Genomic DNA, 22,264 nt, shown 5'->3' on the forward strand with positions numbered 1-22,264 from the left:
CTGCTTTTAATGTGATGAGTCTTATTTTAAGTAGAATGAGATTTGTTTCGACTAGAAATAAGACAAATATTCTTGGCAAGAATTTGAGATTTTACAGTGTACGGTTCAGTGAGAGTCAATGTTGTTCATGTGAGTTAAGAAGAGAGGAGCAGAGAAGACCGCGAGTCTGAGACTAAAAAAGAGAAACACCAACAATCTGTGGAAGAGTTCAGTCCTGGTTCCACTCAGATTCATTAATCCGCTCATTAAACTAGAGCCTGACTGAAGCAGCTGAACACACAAATCTAAACTTTCCATTCAGCTTCACTGTGCAAACAAGCGTGTGTGTGTGTGTGTGTGTGTGCTTGCTGCCTGTGTTTACAGTACAGACCGTTCCTCATTAACACTCAGGCTGTGTGTGTGTGTGCACTGCAAAAACTCTAAATCTTTCCAAGAATATTTGTCTTATTTTTTGTCAAAATGTCTCATTTCTAGTCAAAACTAATCTCTTTCCACTTAAAATAAGACTCATCACATTAAAAATGAACTTGTTTTTAGATCATTTTCACTTGTTTCAAACTAATTTTCACTTGAAATAAGTAGAAAAATCTGCCAGTGAAAGCAAGTTTTTTGTGTTTGTAATAAGAAAGAAAAACTTGCTCCACTGTCAGATTTTTCTACTTATTTCAAGTGGAAAATTTGCTTGAAAAAATTAAAAGGTGTCTAAAAACAAGCTACTTTTAATGTGATGAGTCTTATTTTATGTCTAATTAGATTTATTTTGACTAGAAATAAGACAAATATTCTTGGTAAGATTTTGAATTTTTGCAGTGTGGTGTGTGTGTGTGTGTGTGTGTGTGTGTGTGTGTGTGTGTGTGTGTGTGTGTGACTGTAATCAAACACTGAAAACACAGTTTACAACAATCTACATTTATTGATAAATAACATAAATATATAATAATATATAATAATATATAAAAGTACAAAGAGAGTATTGACACCAGTGTGTGTGTGTTGTGTGTTGAAATGTACATGATGAAGACGTTGTGTGTCTCCAGAGTCTTTATGAAGACGTTGTGCGTCTCCAGAGTCTCTAGTCTCTAGTGTGTCCATCCGTCTGAAGCGTTGTGTGTCTCCAGAGTCTCTAGTGTGTCTTCGTCCGTCTGAAGCGGACCTTGAGCTCCATCTGCGGCTGCAGCATCCCGAAGCCGTAGCGACCGGCGTCCACCGGGGGCAGCGGCGCCTCGCGGTCACACAGCTGCAGGTCAAAGGTCGTCAGCAGCAGGTACACAAACCTGAGGAGGAACAACAACAGACCAGTGTTAATTAGTTTACTACTATAAACCCCCCAGAGGGAAAAAAGCACTGGATGAACTCTCTAAACCACAACACCAGACTCTCATCAGCCACCACCACTGACGTCCTCCAGGTGGCGCTGCAGCTCAATAAACCTGCTTCTCTAATGGCGCTTTTCCACACTTTCACGGCACGGCATGGCACGCTTTTTTTGCTTTTCCACCAGCCCTAGTACCTGGTACCAGGAACTATTTTAGTTCCTCCTCGGCCCTGGTTCCAAGCAGCCGAAGCGATACTATAACGTGACGTCAGCTGAGGAGGAACTAGAGAACTCAGCTGTAGTGGAAAAGCACCGTAAGTGGAGTCTGGGTTAGGGCTCTACTTATTTCAAGTGAAAATCTGCTTGAAAGAAGTAAAAAGTGTCTAAAAACAAGCTGCTTTTTATGTGATGAGTCTTATTTTTAGTATAATTAGATTTGTTTCGACTAGAAATAAGACAAATATTCTTGGTAAGATATTTGAGTTTTTGCAGTGTGGGCAGAGCACCCCATAATGTCATTGTACCTTGTTACAATAACTATAAAGTCTATTGTGATTGTGACAGAGAGCAGCGAGGTGGGGGCTGCAGGACTCACTGTCGGATGGTGCTGATGGCGAAGGTTTTCCCCACGCAGCCGTTGGTGCCGGCGCCCCACGGCATGGTGTAGTACTTGAGGCGGCGTCCCGCTTTGTAGAAGTCCGTCTTCACCGAGCCGTCCTCGTTCAGGAAGCGGTCGTACTTGTACTTCTGTGGAGGAAACAACACACCTTTATCTTTAACACTGTTGGCTCTGTGTGTGTGTGTGTGTGTGTCCTTCCCACGCCCATTAGCTGAGCCTCTGCTCCGTGTTAATCCTCCGTCGTCTCTCTGCTGATCCAGGGTCAGATCTGTGGGCGGTGATTCCACCTGATAGAAACAACTACTGATGCTAATTGCACTTAAGTCTGTCTCAACCACAGTCTATGGTCTCAACCAGTCACTAAGACAATTACTGCTGTTGCTGTTGGCAGCATGAAGCCTCTGACTGGAACAGGACGCTAGTGCTGCTGTAGTCCTCAGACCGGTCCTGGTCTTGAGTCCACATCTACAAGGTCTTGGTCTAGTCTCAGACTCTGGATGTTTTCTCCAGACTGCAGTTGTTTTAACCACCAATGTCTCTGTCTCACTTTGGTTTCTGTGATGTGATTGAATGAGTTCCATAATTCAAATAGCTGTATTCAAGTAGGTATCTGCTTGTGTAACTTGTAACTTGTGTAACTTGGTGTCACCATGACAACAGTGGGAGGAGACTTCAGCAGGTTCTGTGCTGTGTTCTTCTGTTCAATACAAACTTTGTTTACATTAAATATGGTTTAGATTTGACATCAAATCATCTTTTCTTTGTAGCCGAGGAGGAATAATGTAAATATCAAAGCACATGGTTATTAACTTATGAGGACTGGGACTAGAGACAGGGATGGTCCTGGAAATAGTCTCTCATTGGTTTGGTCTCGGTCTTGACTCGGTCTCGACCCCTCAAAGTCTTGGTCTACTCTTGTCTTGGTCTTGGTCTTGGTCTTGGTCTGCTCTTGTCTTGGTCTTGGTCTTGGTCTTGGTCTTGGTCTTGGTCTTGGTCTTGGTCTTGGTCTTGGTCTTGGTCTTGGTCGTGGTCTACTCTGGGTCTTGGTCTTGGTCTTGGTCTACTCTTGGTCTTGGTCTACTCTTGTCTTGGTCTTGGTCTTGGTCTACTATTGGTCTTGGTCTACTCTTGTCTTGGTCTTGGTCTTGGTCTTGGTCTTGGTCTTGGTCTTGGTCTTGGTCTTGGTCGTGGTCTACTCTTGGTCTTGGTCTTGGTCTTGGTCTACTCTTGGTCTTGGTCTTGGTCTACTCTTGGTCTTGGTCTTGGTCTTGGTCTACTATTGGTCTTGGTCTACTCTTGTCTTGGTCTACTCTTGTCTTGATCTACTCTTGTCTTGATCTACTCTTGTCTTGGTCTACTCTTGGTGTTGGTCTACTCTTGTCTTGGTCTTGGTCTACTCTTGTCTTGGTCTACTCTTGGTGTTGGTCTACTCTTGTCTTGGTCTACTCTTGTCTTGGTCTACTCTTGGTGTTGGTCTACTCTTGTCTTGGTCTTGGTCTACTCTTGGTCTTGGTCTACTCTTGTCTTGGTCTTGGTCTACTCTTGTCTTGGTCTTGGTCTACTCTTGTCTTCGTCTTGGTCTACTCTTGTCTTGGTCTACTTTTGGTCTTGGTCTTGGTCTTGGTCTTGGTCTACTCTTGTCTTGGTCTACTATTGGTCTTGGTCTACTCTTGTCTTGGTCTTGGTCTACTCTTGGTCTTGGTCTTGGTCTACTCTTGTCTTGGTCTTGGTCTACTCTTGTCTTGGTCTTGGTCTACTCTTGTCTTGGTCTTGGTCTACTCTTGTCTTAGTCTTGGTCTTGGTCTACTCTTGTCTTAGTCTTGGTCTTGGTCTACTCTTGTCTTAGTCTTGGTCTTGGTCTACTCTTGTCTTAGTCTTGGTCTACTCTTGTCTTGGTTTTGGTCTAGTCTTGGTCTTGGTCTACTCTTGTCTTGGTCTTGGTCTACTCTTGTCTTAGTCTTGGTCTTGGTCTACTCTTGTCTTGGTCTTGGTCTACTCTTGTCTTGGTCTTGGTCTACTCTTGTCTTAGTCTTGGTCTACTCTTGTCTTGGTCTTGGTCTACTCTTGTCTTAGTCTTGGTCTACTCTTGTCTTGGTTTTGGTCTAGTCTTGGTCTTGGTCTACTCTTGTCTTGGTCTTGGTCTACTCTTGTCTTAGTCTTGGTCTACTCTTGTCTTATTCTTGGTCTACTCTTGTCTTGGTCTTGGTCTACTCTTGTCTTAGTCTTGGTCTACTCTTGTCTTGGTCTTGGTCTACTCTTGTCTTGGTCTTGGTCTACTCTTGTCTTGGTCTTGGTCTACTCTTGTCTTGGTCTTGGTCTACTCTTGTCTTGGTCTTGGTCTACTCTTGTCTTGGTCTTGGTCTTGGTCTACTCTTGTCTTGATCTACTCTTGTCTTGATCTACTCTTGGTGTTGGTCTACTCTTGTCTTGGTCTACTCTTGTCTTGGTCTACTCTTGGTGTTGGTCTACTCTTGTCTTGGTCTTGGTCTACTCTTGTCTTGGTCTACTCTTGGTCTTGGTCTACTCTTGTCTTGGTCTTGGTCTACTCTTGTCTTGGTCTTGGTCTACTCTTGTCTTCGTCTTGGTCTACTCTTGTCTTGGTCTACTTTTGGTCTTGGTCTTGGTCTTGGTCTTGGTCTTGGTCTACTCTTGTCTTGGTCTACTATTGGTCTTGGTCTACTCTTGTCTTGGTCTTGGTCTACTCTTGGTCTTGGTCTACTCTTGTCTTGGTCTTGGTCTACTCTTGTCTTGGTCTTGGTCTACTCTTGTCTTGGTCTTGGTCTACTCTTGTCTTAGTCTTGGTCTTGGTCTACTCTTGTCTTAGTCTTGGTCTACTCTTGTCTTGGTTTTGGTCTAGTCTTGGTCTTGGTCTACTCTTGTCTTAGTCTTGGTCTTGGTCTACTCTTGTCTTATTCTTGGTCTACTCTTGTCTTGGTCTTGGTCTACTCTTGTCTTAGTCTTGGTCTACTCTTGTCTTGGTCTTGGTCTACTCTTGTCTTGGTCTTGGTCTACTCTTGTCTTGGTCTTGGTCTACTCTTGTCTTGGTCTTGGTCTACTCTTGTCTTGGTCTTGGTCTACTCTTGTCTTGGTCTTGGTCTTGGTCTACTCTTGTCTTAGTCTTGGTCTTGGTCTACTCTTGTCTTGGTCTTGGTCTTGGTCTACTCTTGTCTTGGTCTTGGTCTTGGTCTACTCTTGTCTTAGTCTTGGTCTTGGTCTACTCTTGTCTTGGTCTTGGTCTTGTCTTGGTCTTGGTCTACTCTTGTCTTAGTCTTGGTCTACTCTTGTCTTGGTCTTGGTCTACTCTTGTCTTGGTCTTGGTCTACTCTTGTCTTGGTCTTGGTCTACTCTTGTCTTGGTCTTGGTCTACTCTTGTCTTGGTCTTGGTCTACTCTTGTCTTGGTCTTGGTCTACTCTTGTCTTGGTCTTGGTCTTGGTCTACTCTTGTCTTAGTCTTGGTCTTGGTCTACTCTTGTCTTGGTCTTGGTCTTGGTCTACTCTTGTCTTGGTCTTGGTCTTGGTCTACTCTTGTCTTAGTCTTGGTCTTGGTCTACTCTTGTCTTGGTCTTGGTCTTGTCTTGGTCTTGGTCTACTCTTGTTTTGGTCTTGGTCTACTCTTGTCTTGGTCTTGGTCTACTCTTGTCTTGGTCTTGGTCTACTCTTGTCTTAGTCTTGGTCTACTCTTGTCTTGGTCTTGGTCTACTCTTGTCTTGGTCTTGGTCTACTCTTGTTTTGGTCTTGGTCTACTCTTGTCTTGGTCTTGGTCTACTCTTGTTTTGGTCTTGGTCTACTCTTGTCTTGGTCTTGGTCTACTCTTGTCTTAGTCTTGGTCTACTCTTGTCTTGGTCTTGGTCTTGGTCTACTCTTGTCTTAGTCTTGGTCTTGGTCTACTCTTGGTCTTGGTCTTGGTCTACTCTTGTCTTAGTCTTGGTCTTGGTCTACTCTTGTCTTGGTCTTGGTCTCGACCCCTCAAAGTCTTGGTCTACTCTTGGTCTCGGTCTGGACTCAGTCTTTGTCTGGTGTCAGGCTGGTGGTCTGGACTCGGTCTTGGACCCACCTGTGGCTCTGGGTGGACCTCGGGGTCGGTCTGGGGGCTGATGAAGGGGAACAGAACCAGCCGGTCTCCTTTCCTCAGCAGGAACTCGTGTCCGTCGGCCATGTGCAGCGTCTTCTCCTTCACCACCTCCCTGGTGATGAAGGGAGCGGCCGTCAGCCTCAACGCCTCCTCTAGGGCGCTGTCTGTAGAGACACAATGCACACCGTTAGACACACAACGCCTCCTCTAGGGCGCTGTCTGTAGGAGACACAACGCACGCCGTTAGAGACACAACGCCGTTAGAGACACACGCCGCCCTCAACTACTTCCTCTTCTGGTTTCCCTCATCAAACTCATCAAATACACAATCCAACAACTCCACAACGCTCTGGTGGACAAGTTGTGAGCTGCATATTCACCACGCTATGAGATAATAACACAACGTTACCACACAGAGTTGTTTTAGAGGGAAATTCATGTAAAACCTCTGATGCACGTTGCCTTCAGGGACAGTTTTTCATCAACAGTCTCTGAATTTCCCTCTAAAACAACTCTGTGTGGTAACGTTGTGTTATTATCTCATAGCGTGGTGAATGTGCAGCTCACAACTTGTCCACCAGAGCGTTGTGGAGTTGTTGGATTGTGTATTTGATGAGTTTGATGAGGGAAACCAAGAAATCCCATAATGAGCCTCCGTAGCGTAGCTCTGAGCAGCTCACGGCTCTGCTCCACCGTTCTAAAAACAGCTTGCACCGACAATTAAAGGTAACAAACCTACTGCTATGACTATAGGGATTATGGCAATGGGCCAGTTTGACTAAATGTTGAACTATCACTTTAAATGAAAAAAGAGTTTAAAAGGAAATTATCTTATTATGTCTGTATAAACTGAATATTGACACTAATGCTGTTCATTATTCCAGGTCTGATTCAGCTTTAACACACAGACAGACAGACACACACACACACACACACACACACACACACACACACACACAGACACACACAGGGCCTCACCGAACACTGGCGTGCTGCTCAGTCTGTCGGAGAGCGCGGCGGCGGCGTCGTCGTCGTCGGTCTGGGAGGAGATCTGGCTGAACTCCGTCTTCACGGCCGTCAGAGCTTCAGGGTTCGTCAGCAAGAAGCCGAGGAGCCAGAAGGCAGCGGGACCCACGTTGCCCTGGAAACACACACACACACACACACACACACACACACACACACAGACACACACACACACACACACACAGTGAGCAGGCTGCAGGTGCTTATTTACTGACAGCAAATAAAAACAGAGCTCTGGTGTCTGGTGTTTGCTGAAGTCACACAAAGCAAAGCACGGAGTATAATTAAAGCTCAGCTCAATTAAAAGAGAATGTTTAAAGGGATAGTTCACTCAAAATTGAAATTTCCCTCATTATCTCCTCATACCAAATCCAAATACCTCCATGTTGCTCGTCTGTAATGTCCCTCTTGTATTGAAGCCCCGACATGAGAAATTGTTCCGCCGGTCAGTGCAAATCACGCGAGATTTGCACTGACACAGGCAAAGCAGTGAACTGAGACACTGGGAGTTTCCGCTACAAACAAGCTTAAAATATAGACTTTTTTTTTTTCGGGACAATTTTGCATTTCGGGGCTTCAATACAAGAGGGACATTACATACAAGCAGCATGGAGGTATTTGGATGTTTTTTGGTGTGTCTTTTTGTTACGAAGACAGTTGGTATCCATTTGCAACCGTCATATGGACATGCACTGCTACGCCGAGACCCCCTGTAACTCAGAGAAGCCACGGAGGACTCTGAAACTTCTCCCAGTCCTTAGTCCACATGAGGGGGAAAATTAGAATTTTGGGTGAACTATCCCTTTAATGAGGACTGAACACAAACAGACACACAACAACAGCTCTGACATGAGTTCTTCTGTCTGGACTGAAGTGAAGGATTAAAAAGTAGAAGTGAAGTGAGGAGCAGCTACAGGAAGTCCACTCTGATGCAACACAACCAGGACGGTGTGAGTCAGGAGTGTGTGTGTGTGTGTGTGTGTGTGTGTGTGTGTGTGTGTGTGTGTGTCAGACACCACGGTAACACCACCAGCTCCAGAGACAGAGACAGATTTAAATATGTGAACTTCATTAAAACTTGTCTGAGGTTCTGATGCTCAGTCTGCAGGTCGACAGCGCCCCCGTGTGTCAAAACACACAACTGCACCACTGGCAGTTTGTTCTGGTCCAAACATCAGTTAAAGGGATAGTTCACCCTAGAATGATATTTCGCTCATTATCTACTCACCCTCATGTTGACTAAGGGCTGGAAGAATTTTCAGAGTCCTCCGTCCCTTCTCTGAGTTACAGGGGGTCTCGGCGTAGCAGTGCATGTCCATATAACGGTTGCAAAGGGACACCAGAGCTCTTCGTAAAAAAACACACACAAAAAAACATCCAAATACCTCCATGCTGCTCGTATGTAATGTCCGTCTTGTGCTGAAGCCCCAAATTGCGTAATTGTCCCGAAAAAAATTAAATAAGTCTATATTTTAAGCTTGTTTGTAGCGGAAGCTTCTCGAAGCTCCTCTTCCTGGTCCGTCCAAATCTCACGTGATTTGCGCCGGCGTCAGCATGCGTCAGTGCGGTTACTGCGAATCACGCGAGATTTGGACGGACCAGGAAGAGGAGCTTCGAGAAGCTTCCGCTACAAACAAGCTTAAAATATAGACTTATTTAATTTTTTTCGGGACAATTACGCAATTTGGGGCTTCAGCACAAGACGGACATTACATACGAGCATCATGGAGGTATTTGGATGTTTTTTTGTGTGTGTTTTTTTACGAAGAGCTCCGGTGTCCCTTTGCAACCGTTATATGGACATGCACTGCTACGCCGAGACCCCCTGTAACTCAGAGAAGCCACGGAGGACTCTGAAACTTCTTCCAGCCCTTAGTCAACATGAGGGTGAGTAGATAATGAGCGAAATATCATTCTAGGGTGAACTATCCCTTTAATGTGTTTAACAGTTCATCCAGTGGAAGATGAAATGATCTCCAAAAGACATGAAGTTAAACATGAAACACTCTTTTTCAATATGTTCATCAATCTCAGTGTATTATTGTAGTTTTCTACAGTTTCAGAGTGAAAAGGGGAAACAAAGCAGCAGCAGCAGAATGGGAAACCCAGCAGAGAACTTTGACCAAGGAATCAGACAAGAGATTTACTATTTACACACTGGGAGAGTTTACAAAGGCGGGGGGGGGGGGGCAGACCTTTGCTGAGGGACCTTTTCCTTTTCTGTCAATTTGAACATGAACAAGATGAAAATGATATACACTACTCACAAAAAGTTAGGGATGTTTGTATTTTGGATTAAATTTCAGAATGCACCTTTAATGCACTATAACCTTTACAGGTGAACTTAATTGACCCTTCTCTAAACTTTTGAACGCACATGTCCAGTTGTTCATTGTTTCAGTCCTTATTGAATAACATGCTGTTCTCTAACAAGGAGATTACTGTAACTACAAACATCACCAGCACCGTCTGATTTAGTGGTTCAGTCGTCATGGAAACACTAAATGTTCTGGTTCAGTGACAGTTTGCAGACAGCCCTCTTCTCTCCACCATGTTCACATTTTGACATGAGACCAAGAAAACACTTTGATCAAACTGATCAACTTATTGAGACATTGAGATGTTTGTTGTGCTGTAGCCACCACTGTTGTTAGCTTTTGTTTGAGATAAAGAAATGACCATTGCATCCTTCTACTTAAAAGGCCTCATGATAGAATATCACTGTAGCAGGAACTGTTTAAAGGGAGATTCTGGTCAAATATCCATAACTTTTTGTGAGCAGTGTAAATATACAGTTTAAAATGTAAAGTGAATGTGTCATCTGTAACTTTATGTCTTTTGGAGATCATTTCATCTTCCACTTGATGAACTGTTAAACACACACATTTGGACCGGGGGGGGCAAACTTTTAGTCAGTCAGTGAGTCTGAGTCTGAGGTGAACTGACCTGTGTGGCCCACAGCTGCATGAGCACGGCTCTGGTCTGGGTGTCCTGGTCGGCCCCCTCCTCCTCCAGCAGACGTCTGTAGTCCTGCAGCCACAGGCTGGACCCCGGGTCCTGGGGGGTCAGACCGGCTGAAGACAGGAGAGACCACAGTCTCTGCTGCACGCCACGCGCCGTCTTCCTCTCACCTGTCACACACACACACAGCAAACATGTTTCATCTATAAATCAATCTACAAACCTGGAACAAACTCCCAGTCCCAGTTAGAGGTCAGCCGGTTGGTAATAAAGGCATGCTCCACTTTCTCTAAGTCACCCGGGGGAATGTGGGCTTTTATTTTGCTTATTAATCTCAATTGGAAGAAGCTTGAGACACAGATGAAATTAGTTTTCTAAATTTAAAAGAGTTATGGAGGTGCACTCCCAGACTTTTCACAGAGGATGGGTTCATCCCCCAATGACAGCGGAGAGCCAAACACAATAAATTCTGTCTGTCTTGCTCTCATTTAATTTTAAAAAGTTTGATGACAGCCACAACTTAACTTCATTCAGACAGTCAAGCAGAGGTTGCAATGCACCTTTGCTTTTAATTTTTACGGGCATGTATATCTGAACATCATCAGCAAAGCAGATGAGATGAGATGCAGAGAGGCACAGGAAGTAGGCGACACGACAGAAGAATGTAAACACATGTGGTGCGTAGGAGAGAGAGTGAGATAGAATTGAATTGAATTGTGAGATAGATAGATAGATAGATAGATAGATAGAGATGATAGAGAGGAGATAGTGGAGATAGAGATGAGATGATAGAGATGGGAGTGTTTGTCAAAATGTCAATATGTTTTATTTCGTTTTATAAAACAGAAAGATGAAATCCGGCGATCTGATTGGTTGTTAACCGCGGTAGCCTATAATGAGCATATACCACGGCTACTATTCTAAATAGCGTAGGCTATCACTCCGCCTCAGGCACATATGACTGGTATGAATGTCATGTATCCATGACAACGGACTGTTGCAGTCCGTAGTAAAAGACAGTTGATGTTTTTACGATGTTAAAAAATGGACTAAAGTACCGTAGTTGAATTCAGTGACTTTCACCTGAAAAAAAGCGGAGGAAAAGACGAGGTGCAGAGCTACTTGGAGCTAACGTCTGGAGAGGTGGGACTAGTTTTTTCACAGTGAGGCTACTTTATTGGATAATATGTATTTCTGGTTGAATAAAACTACATGAAATTGATTGTGTATTCCTCTTTCATATTGTCATTATTGGTAACCGTTTTATAAAAGCAATATATCACTCCAGTCCGTGGTCTATGCTCATTATACCACTCTAAGGGTGAACAACGCCCCTTAGAGTGGTAGAATGAGCATAGACCACGGCCTGGAGGGATATATACTGTAGGCTATTGCTTAAATAGTTGTCTTGTTGTCTTTTTGTTGTCTGCATTATTATGTTGTCTATATTATTATGTGTACTGTCACTGTACTGTTTTTCATGCTATGGAACTCCGGACGGAAATGAGCATTGCTGCTATAATCTGGCACATTTACATGTTTTTATATGTTTATTAATGTGCACTGTCCCATTTAAAAACACATAAAGTGAAGTAAAGTAAAGAGGGACAGAGAGGCACAGGAAGTGAGCGACACGACAGAAGAATGTAAACACAAGTGGTGCGTAGGAGAGAGAGTGACATACTGTAGATAGATAGAGAGAGATGGGTAGATAGAGGAGATAGAGAAGGAGTAACAATACTTCAGGTGCATCAGGTTCAACTTGTAGAAGCATGCAGTGAAAATAAATTATGTCACGGTACGACACACACAGGTGAGGCCCTCGTCAGGTGTATGTGTATGCATGCGTGTGTGTGTGTGTGTGTGTGTGTGGTGACAGGGTGGTTAGATCACGTTAAGTCTGTGATGATCCACAGCGGTAAACGTAGCTCCTCTCAAACACAAACACACTTCTAGACGCTATGTAAGCAACTGAGTCAGAGAGAGAGAGAGAGAGTCGCCGCAGCAACCACAAAACAAACCCTAAAGGAAAAGAGGAGGCGATGATGTCACAGGAGGAAAAGTGGGACAGTGACGAATGTAAACAGTGAAGAGGAGGAAGAGGAGGAAGAGGAGGTGCTGAACACTGCAAAAACTCAAATATCTTACCAAGTATATTTTTATCTTATTTCTAGTCAAATTTTAATTTCTAGTCAAAACACATCTCATTCTACTTAAAATATAAGAATTAAAAAATGACTTGTTTTTAGATCATTTTTATTTCTTTCAAGCAGATTTTCACTTGAAATAAGTAGAAAAATCTGACAGTGGAGCAAGTTTTTCTTTCTTATTACAAGCACAAAAAACTTGCTTTCACTGGCAGATTTTTCTACTTATTTCAAGTGAAAATGAGTTTGAAACAAGTGAAAATGATCTAAAAACAAGTTAATCTTTAGGTGGTGAATCTTATTTAAAGTGGAACGAGGTTAGTTTTGACTAGAATTGAGACATTTTGACAAGAAATAAGACAAATATTCTTGGAAAGATTTTGAGTTTTTGGAGTGAAGGAGCTCAAGTGTTCCTAGTCCTGTACCTGACTTCAGAGTTCCTCTCGCCATCTTGGCCAAGAGTCCGTCGAACTTCTTGTACTCGTCGTAAACACTCGACGGATCTGAGCCGTTGTTGTTCTGCTCTGCTCCGAACAGAGTGAGGTACCCCGCCCTGCACACACACACACACACAGACACACACACATAGAGACACACACAGAGACACACAGAGTTAGGGAATGTGACAGTTGTGTCTTGATGGAGCGATAGCAGCAGCAACAGCCCACTCACTTTTCCATTTGAAAACACAAACACACGTCCTCCCTCTCTACTGGGGTTTTTCCACTGGGAGAAACAACATGAGGCATCAGGTCATAGTGCAAGACAGCCTGTCACCATGGTGACCGACACTAGTGAACACGAGAGTGAGACGGACACTAGTGAACGTGAGAGTGAGACCGACATTAGTGAACATGAGAGTGAGACCGACACTAGTGAACATGAGAGTGAGACAGACACTAGTGAACACGAGAGTGAGACCGACATTAGTGAACACAAGAGTGAGACCGACACTAGTGAACACGAGAGTGAGACAGACACTAGTGAACACGAGAGTGAGACCGACACTAGTGAACACAAGAGTGAGACGGACACTAGTGAACACAAGAGTGAGACGGACACTAGTGAACACGAGAGTGAGACAGACACTAGTGAACACGAGAGTGAGACAGACACTAGTGAACACGAGAGTGAGACAGACACTAGTGAACACAAGAGTGAGACAGACATTAGTGAACACGAGAGTGAGACAGACACTAGTGAACATGAGAGTGAGACCGACACTAGTGAACACAAGAGTGAGACAGACACTAGTGAACACGAGAGTGAGACCGACACTAGTGAACACGAGAGTGAGACCGACACTAGTGAACACAAGAGTGAGACAGACACTAGTGAACACGAGAGTGAGACCGACACTAGTGAACGTGAGAGTGAGACCGACACTAGTGAACATGAGAGTGAGTGTCGTCTCACTCTCGTGTTCACTAGTGTCGTTCTCACTCTCGTGTTCACTTGTGTCGGTCGCACTCTTGTTTTCACTAGTGTCGGTCTCACTATCATGTTCACTAATGTCCGTCTCACTCTTTTGTTCACTAGTGTTGGTCTCACTCTTGTTTTCACTCATCTCACTCTTGTGTTCACTAGTGTCTGTCTCACTCTTGTTTTCACTAATCTCACTCTTGTGTTCACTAGTGTCTGTCTCACTCTTGTGTTCACTAGTGTCCGTCTCACTCTCACGTTCACTAGTGTCTGTCTCACTCTCGTGTTCACTAGTGTCTGTCTCACTCTCACGTTTACTAGTGTCTGTCTCACTCTTGTGTTCACTAGTGTCTGTCTCACTCTCGTGTTCACTAGTGTCTGTCTCACACTCACGTTTACTAGTGTCCGTCTCACTCTCACGTTCACTAGTGTCTGTCTCACTCTCGTGTTCACTAGTGTCTGTCTCACACTCACGTTTACTAGTGTCTGTCTCACTCTTGTGTTCACTAGTGTCTGTCTCACTCTCGTGTTCACTAGTGTCTGTCTCACTCTCACGTTTACTAGTGTCTGTCTCACTCTCGTGTTCACTAGTGTCTGTCTCAGTCTTTGGTTCACTAGTGTCTGTCTCACTCTCACATTTACTAGTGTCTGTCTCACTCTCACGTTTACTAGTGTCTGTCTCACTCTTGTGTTCACTAGTGTCTGTCTCACTCTTGTGTTCACTAGTGTCCGTCTCACTCTTGTGTTCACTAATGTCGGTCTCACTCTTGTGTTCACTAGTGTCTGTCTCACTCTTGTGTTCACTAGTGTCCGTCTCACTCTCGTGTTCACTAGTGTCTGTCTCACTCTTGTGTTCACTAGTGTCTGTCTCACTCTCGTGTTCACTAGTGTCTGTCTCACTCTCACGTTTACTAGTGTCTGTCTCACTCTTGTGTTCACTAGTGTCTGTCTCACTCTTGTGTTCACTAGTGTCTGTCTCACTCTCACGTTTACTAGTGTCTGTCTCACTCTCGTGTTCACTAGTGTCTGTCTGACTCTTGTGTTCACTAGTGTCCGTCTCACTCTTGTGTTCACTAGTGTCCGTCTCACTCTCGTGTTCACTAGTGTCCGTCTCACTCTCGTGTTCACTAATGTCTGTCTCACTCTCGTGTTCACTAGTGTCCGTCTCACTCTCGTGTTCACTAGTGTCTGTCTCACTCTCGTGTTCACTAGTGTCCGTCTGACTCTTGTGTTCACTAATGTCGGTCTCACTCTTGTGTTCACCGTGTTCACTCTTGTGTTCACTAATGTCGGTCTCACTCTTGTGTTCACTAATGTCGGTCTCACTCTCACTCTGTCGGTGAGAGTGAGATGGACACTAGTAGACACGAGAGTGAGACGGGCGCTAGTGAACGTGAGATCGACGCTAGTGAACACGAGAGTGAGACCGACGGTAGTCACTCGTCTCACTCTTGTGTTCACTAATCTCACTCGCGCGTTCACTAGTGTCGGTCTCACTCTTGTTTGTGTCCGACACTAGTGATCATAAGAGTGAGACAGATCTTCACTGTGACTCTGAGCGGAAACACGACCTAATTTTTCTGCTGCTGTTTACAAACAGGACATGAGGACTGAGTGTGTGTAAACTGTTTAACATCAACACACACACACACACACTGCTTTGACATAGTGTGTGTGTGTGTGTGTGTGTGTGTGTGAGTGATTGTGTGTGTGTGTGGGAGGGAGCTCTTTCATACTTGAACAAGACGCTGTAACAGAAGTCGAACAGTCCCGTCTCTTTCCAGTCTTTCTGGTTCTGAGGCAGCTCGGCTTTCAGCAGCGCCCGCAGGTGTTGGCTCACGCTGCCGTTCAGGGCGGCCATCTTGGCTCCCATGAAGTGCCTGAGGAGGAGGAGACACAGGAAGCCAAAGGTGAAGTTTATTAAAGCTCAGGGTCGACTGCGTTGCTCAACGTCCTGGTGACACACGAGTCGACGACGTGGAGAAGCTGCTGCACACTCACAACTCTGATGCAACCTAAAGGAAACAGTGTGTCACTCACGACTCTGTCACTACTAAACCCAACTAATGATGGAGGTTTCTCTTCCTCTCCGCAGTGTCTCCATACGACCAGAATATAATATGGCAAGCGGATTTAACATTTAAAAGCTAAGTTTGACTCTCCAGAATGAACATTGTAGATATCAACAACGTCTTTCTGACTGGTCCTAACTACATTTTGAATAGTTGGATTTTTTATTCAAGATCTCTGTAATTCAGTTTTGCCTCTTGTCAAAAAGAACATTTCAGATATCTGCAACTACATTCTTCCTAGGACAAATGACGTCACTGTAACCATTCATGTGTATGGGGTTTGTCATTACAGATATCTACAGTTCAGTTGCAGATATCCACTATGTGAATTACAGATATCTGTAACTGAATTACCACTAGTACTAATTCCAGTTTGAGATATCTACAACGTCATTTCGCCTAGTCAAAACTTACAGATATCTGTAATGACAAACCCCATACACATGAATGGTTACAGTGACGTCATTTGTCCTATAGGAAGAACGTAGTTGTGGATATCTGAAATGACAATTGTGGATAGGAAGAAGGCAAAACTGAATTACAGATATCTACAACACATATCCAGTCTGCACTGCAAAAACTCAAATATCTTACCAAGAATATTTGGTTATAGACAAAAAAATCTACCTAAAATAAGACTCATCACATAAAAAGCAGCTTGTTTTTAGACACTTTTTACTTCTGTCAAGTCTATTTTCAATTGAAATAAGTAGAAAAATCTGATAGTGGAGCAAGTTTTTCTTTCTTATTACAAGCACAAAAAAAACTCCTTTCACTGGCAGATTGTTCTACTTATTTAAAGTGAAAATTTGTTTGAAACAAGTGAAAATGATCTAAAAACAAGTTAATTTTTAGGTGATGAGTCTTATTTGGATGAGTTTTGACTAGAATTGAGACATTTTGTCAAGAAATAAGACAAATATTCTTGGAAAGATTTTAAGTTTTTGCAGTCTGGCTTTTAAATGTTAAAATGGCTTGTTGCCATAATAACCAGAAAACCAAACACAACTACACAACTGGAAACTCCGAGACAAACAGAATCTAGAAATGTAGAGACGTACTTCCTCATCACGGATTTGGCTTTGTCCTGCTGGTGGTGCGGCAGCTGCAGGTCGAAGATCCGCCCCATCAGCACCTGAGCGTAGCGCGAGAAGTCCAGACACACGCTGTCGTTGACGGCCGCGTCGTACGAGTGAGGGTCCAACAGAACCGTCACGTAGCGCCCGGCGGCTCGGACCTGCAGGACAGGAAACCCTCAGACTCAGACTCAACAGAGCAACATGACACCATCAAGTATCAAGTCATTTCATTTTATTTGTCCCAACTTGGGCAATTTGTGACTCATGACACATAAAACGCTGAGTAACATGGACAATAAACGCTCATTACCTCACCATACTTATGCAATATTATGAGAAAATGTTGTTATACTGTCTATACTCTGACTCATGTCTTTTCCTTTTCACTAGGCAAGGCAAGGCAAGGCAATTTTATTAGTATAGCCTGTTTTTACCACCAGTTAGTCTCAAAGGGCTTCACATCCCATCATAACAACATCCTCTGTCCTTAGACCCTCACATCCACTGAGGAAAAACTCCATGGAAAACCCTTTTAACAGGGAAAACCAGGAGAAAGCTCAGGGTGAGCAACAGAGGAGGGATCCCTCACCCAGGACGGACTAATGACAATTAGGTTTATAATGTGTATGTTTTTTTTAGGTTTAGGTCCTTATTCACAACTTTTCACACTTGTGTCGTGTTAGTACTCATAATTTAAATCTCTTTATTATGTTTTTATCTACTTCTATTTCATTAAATACTTTTCTTTTCTTGGATGGTGTTTTAAGCACTTTTTTTTATTAGTGACTAGAGCCTTTCTGTGTCTTTTAACGTATCATCACTGCACTCTAAGAGAAGAGAGCCCTGCAGAATAATTCCTATGTGCTTGGACTTTGGTTTGTGCACAAATGTCAAATAAATTCTGTAAGATTTTCGTCCAGACTGTGGAACCGTTTTAGAACATGTTTGTATACAAGCCTACACTGAATAGTGGAGAAGGGTCTGTACTTTGTATTTTGTGTTTTTCTGTTCTTTTTTAAAACTTTTATTCTGTCTTTCTTTTATTATTTTATTGTGCTTTTATGGCGATATGGATCCCCTTGGGTCTGAAATAAAGAAATGAATGAATGAATGAATGAAATAAATCTCAATCTCAAACATCCGTCTGACTGAGTGAGATCCAAACACAAACTCTGAGGAAACAGAAAGAACCACTGGACGAATGTTTAATTACATAACAGCATGAAGCTGCTGTAAACTCATTTAAAAAAAATGTGAAACTTTGTTTGTTATCAGATTGGAGCTCGATGTTGCGTGACTCTTTGATCGTCAGCGTGCCGTTACATGAACCTTATCGGATCGGTGGATCGGACTCTCCTCAGGTGTTGGGAACAAACATGACTCAACAACAACAACCAAACAAACTGCAACATGAGAGGATTCAATAACATCTCACTATCTCACTGTCTCAGGGTTCATTCATTCATTCAGCTTTTCATACAATCTCTTCATCGTCCTCTGATTTTAATCTGTGAAAACTGAACTTGAAGGCTGAAGTGGAAAAGTCTTCAGACCGGGTCAGAACGGGTCAGACCGGGTCAGACCGGGTCAGACCGGGTGACTCTGTTCGGTCCAGATTTATTCACCACGGTCGGTTTCTTTTTTTTTTTACTCACTGTGAAAATGTTTCCGTGTTTCTGCTTCATCCGCTTCAGGAATTTAGAAGCGTCTTTTCCAAACTCAAGTGCATGACCGAGCCAGGGGATGAGGCCTTTGTCCAGAGGCGGCTCGCTCCTCGACCTGAGGACACACAACAAACACAACATGAAAACCATTATTATGTTACGATTTCCTCTATTCAACCAGGTAAAAACATGTTGAGATATAAAGGGATAGTTCACTCAAAATTGAAATTTCAATTCTCAAGGGAGAAGTTTCAGAGTCCTCCGTGGCTTCTCTGAGTTACAGGGGGTCTCGGCGTAGCAATGCATGTCCATATGACGGTTGTCAATGGATACCAACTGTCTTCGTAACAAAAAGACACACCAAAAAACATCCAAATACCTCCATGCTGCTCGTATGTAATGTCCCTCTTGTATTGAAGCCCCGAAATGAGAAATTGTCCCGAAAAAAAAAAAAAAAGTCTATATTTCAAGCTTGTTTTGTAGTGGAAGCTCCCAGTGTCTCAGTTCACTGCTCTTCCTGTGTCAATGCACTGACCGGCGGAGCAATTTCTCATGTCGGAGCTTCAATACAAGAGGGACATTACATACGAGCACTATGGAGGTATTTGGATGTTTTTTGGTGTGACTTTTTGGACAAAGAAAGTTGGAATCCATTGACAACCATTATATGGACAAATACTGCTGCACGGAGCCCCGCTGTAACTCAGAGAAGCCACGGAGGACTGGGTGAACTTTCCCTTTAAAAACCTCTTTTACAAGAGAGACCTGGTGCTCAAACAACTCTACAAAGATTCATACAAACAACATTCAAATTATAAATTATATCACAAGTCAATGGATTTTCTTTCTCTATCCGTTAAAACTGAACGGATCCAAAAGATTCAAGGTCGATCCAACAAAAACAATAAGGACTTGGAGGCTCCGGACCAGAACCAGAACCAGAACCCTCGTTTCCACTGAAAACACTTGTATATCCAGAAATCTGCTGTGTGACCGACGTGTGACTCTACTACAATAACACACACACACACACACACACACTAGAGTGGCTGAAGGGAAACAAAGGGCCGTTTACTGTCAGATTATTTTACAGTGCAGCAGTTTGACCACATTCCTCATAATTATTTATAGAGCTGAACAAACCGTTGTTATTAAGTTATGTAATGACACGGTGTGGTGTGTGTATTGATGAGTAGCTGCACTGGCTGATACTTCTCTATCTATTAGAATAGGCTATTAGCTGCTATCTCAAATCGAATCATCCAAATAAACTTTGGAAATTAGTCTTGGACACACTCAACAGGGAACACTAACAGACCAACACTACAACTAAACTCACAGTACAGCAGGAAATAACTATTATTATTATTATTGCCTCTTGCCCCTGTAGTTGCCCCAGGCTCTAGGTCTTATTGCACCATGCATGTGGACTGACACCCGACAGCCACGTTCAATAGAAGGGATAAAATATAATAAGAAATATAGTCATTAAAACACTGGATCAGAATTATACAATGCAACATAAAACAGATAAAATAGAATCTCTCTCTCTATCTTTTCATGAAGATTTAATGCTGTCTTTCTTTTACACTGTTTTTATGCACAATATGAATTTGCTACAGAATCAATAAAGCATCTATCTATCTATCTATCTATCTATCTATCTATCTATCTATCTATCTATCTATCTATCTATCTATCTATCTATCTATCTATCTATGCTGTGGTTTACAACTAGCCTACTGTTTTATCATGGAAATGAAAAACCACCGACAGAGAACCAGCAGCTACAGACATAGTGATAGACTCTCAGTAACAACAGACAGCTATAGACACATATATATAGACACATATAGCCTATACATATAGCTACATATAAACTCTATAATATCCTGTAGTGTGTATAGTACTGTATAATAGTGTAATAGGGGGCGTGTCTGACCTGGCGCGGTGCGTGAGGATGAAGTAGAGCAGCGCGGCTTGACCCAGCAGGATGAAGGTCCACATCATGGCTGTGTCTCTGTCTCTGTGCCTCCTAGGCTTCGTTCCCTCCTTGCACTGTTTTAAAGATTGTGCTAAATAAATAAATCAAATCAAATCTCTCTCTGTCTGCCTCTCTGTGTCTCTCTGTGTGTTGACTGTGAGTCTCCTCCTCCCGCACTGCGCCTTTAAGGGATTTCCACCGCCGCATGACGTCACGTGGCCCCGCCCCCCCGCCCCCTCAATCACATCAACTCACCGACATCACGTCATCGTTACGTCACAACAGCAACAGCAACAATAGAAACAAAAACGTGACGGGTCTTCACAACACAAACAATAGAGTTCAACTTGACTCTGAAATGTAGAAAATGTAAATAGAACTAATAATAGATGAGCAGAGGAGATTTAAATAGCAGAAACTGTAACGTGTCACTTTTATTTCTCTCTCTTTTTTAAAATATGTTTGAAATAAAGAATAATTTATCTAATCTATAACTTTCCTTTTACAAAACACTATGAAAAACCTGGTTTTGGCCGACTGACCTCATGTCTGACAGCCCTGTTATAGAGTAATAGATTACAGTAGATCAAAGGGATAGTTCAATATTTTTCAGATTAAAAGGAACAGTTCGACAAATTCATGCAAAACCACTGATGCGTGTTGCCTTCAGGGACAGTTTTTCATCAGCAGTCTCTGTATTTCCCTCTAAAACAACTCTGTGTGGTAACGTTGTGTTATTATCTCATAGCGTGGTGAATGTGCAGCTCACAACTTGTCCACCAGAGCGTTGTGGAGTTGTTGGATTGTGTATTTGATGAGTTTGATGAGGGAAACCAAGAAATCCCATAATGAGCCTCCGTAGCGTAGCTCTGAGCAGCTCACGGCTCTGCTCCGCCGTTCTAAAAACAGCTTGCACCGACAATTAAAGGTAACGAACCTACTGCTATGACTATAGGGGTTATGGTAATGGGACAATTTGACTAGATGTTGAACTATCCCTTTAAAGAGTCATCATTACAGGACACACAGAGTCATTCTCCTACAGTCTGCTCTGTCACCGTGTGTGTTATCATTCACAATGTGAGTCACAGACAGAAACAAACTTGTGTTGTCGTGTGTTTTGGTGAAACATGAAGAAGTGAATCTGCAGGTGGATGATGTCACGTCGTCGAGGGGAATCACCACGACGATGATGATGATGATGATGATGATGATGGTGGTGGTGTTTCATTTCCCTGTAGAGCTCCTGTTCAGAGAAGCAGAGAGCCACTTCCTGTTCCCTCTGCGTTGTGTCATTTATAAACACAATGAATAACAACCGTTCCCATCACACAGTGACTTTCACATCAAACCTTTATTGGTATTTCCTGTGAACACAACAGTCGAACATGGAAACTGGAGCTTCTCTCTTCTCTTTTTCACATTCAATCAAATGAGAAACACAAAAAGAAAAAGTTTCAAACTGAACTCAAGTAAAAAAAAGAAAGAAAGAAAGAAAAGAACCTGATGAAGAGGAGCCTGAATCCTCAGGAATAAAATAAATAACGTCCGAGGATGAAGATGAACACTGCAAAAACTCAACATCTTACCAAGAATATTTGTCTTATTTCTAGTCAAAATAAATCTCATTCTACTTAAAATCAGACTCATCACATTAAAAGCAGCTTGTTTTTAGACACTTTTTACTTCTTTCAAGCAGATTTTCACTTGAAATAAGTAGAAAAATCTGATAGTGGAACAAGTTTTTCTTTCTTATTACAAGCACAAAAAAAAATTGCTTTCACTGGCAGATTTTTCTACTTATTTCAAGTGAAAATTAGTTTGAAACAAGTGAAAATGATCTAAAAACAAATTAATTTTTAGGTGATGAGTCTTATTTGAAGTGGAAAGAGATTAGTTTTGA

The 22,264-nt window shown here is 42.8% G+C and overlaps 1 protein-coding gene across 1 annotated transcript; it reads right to left on the reverse strand.

Moving 5' to 3' along the window:
* Window positions 1-1,123: 1,123 nt before the first annotated feature.
* LOC146986733 (prostacyclin synthase-like) lies at window positions 1,124-20,395 on the reverse strand. Its single transcript, XM_085775517.1, has 10 exons — window positions 20,320-20,395; window positions 18,369-18,492; window positions 16,696-16,871; window positions 15,299-15,442; window positions 12,566-12,693; window positions 9,979-10,163; window positions 6,985-7,147; window positions 5,989-6,170; window positions 1,911-2,062; window positions 1,124-1,274 (listed from the first exon to the last, which is right to left on the reverse strand). Exons 1-10 carry the CDS (start codon window positions 20,385-20,387, stop codon window positions 1,124-1,126), a joined length of 1,473 nt encoding a protein of 490 aa, XP_085631643.1. The 5' UTR covers window positions 20,388-20,395.
* Between the last annotated feature and the right edge of the window lie 1,869 nt (window positions 20,396-22,264).

The sequence above is a fragment of the Trachurus japonicus genome, chromosome 5, assembly GCF_045865225.1.
Source record: "Trachurus japonicus isolate A0001 chromosome 5, Traja_1.0".
Lineage (NCBI taxonomy): Eukaryota > Metazoa > Chordata > Actinopteri > Carangiformes > Carangidae > Trachurus > Trachurus japonicus.

What these genes read in the sequence shown, in the direction of transcription:
- LOC146986733 (XM_085775517.1), bottom strand. Translation starts at nt 20,387, where the DNA reads ATGATGTGGACCTTCATCCTGCTGGGTCAAGCCGCGCTGCTCTACTTC. An exon ending in AACACGGAAACATTTTCACA is followed by an intron (nt 16,872 to 18,368) that starts GTGAGTAAAAAA and finishes CCTGTCCTGCAG; the next exon opens with GTCCGAGCCGCCGGGCGCTA. An exon ending in GCCATCAGCACCATCCGACA is followed by an intron (nt 1,275 to 1,910) that starts GTGAGTCCTGCA and finishes GTTCCTCCTCAG; the next exon opens with GTTTGTGTACCTGCTGCTGA.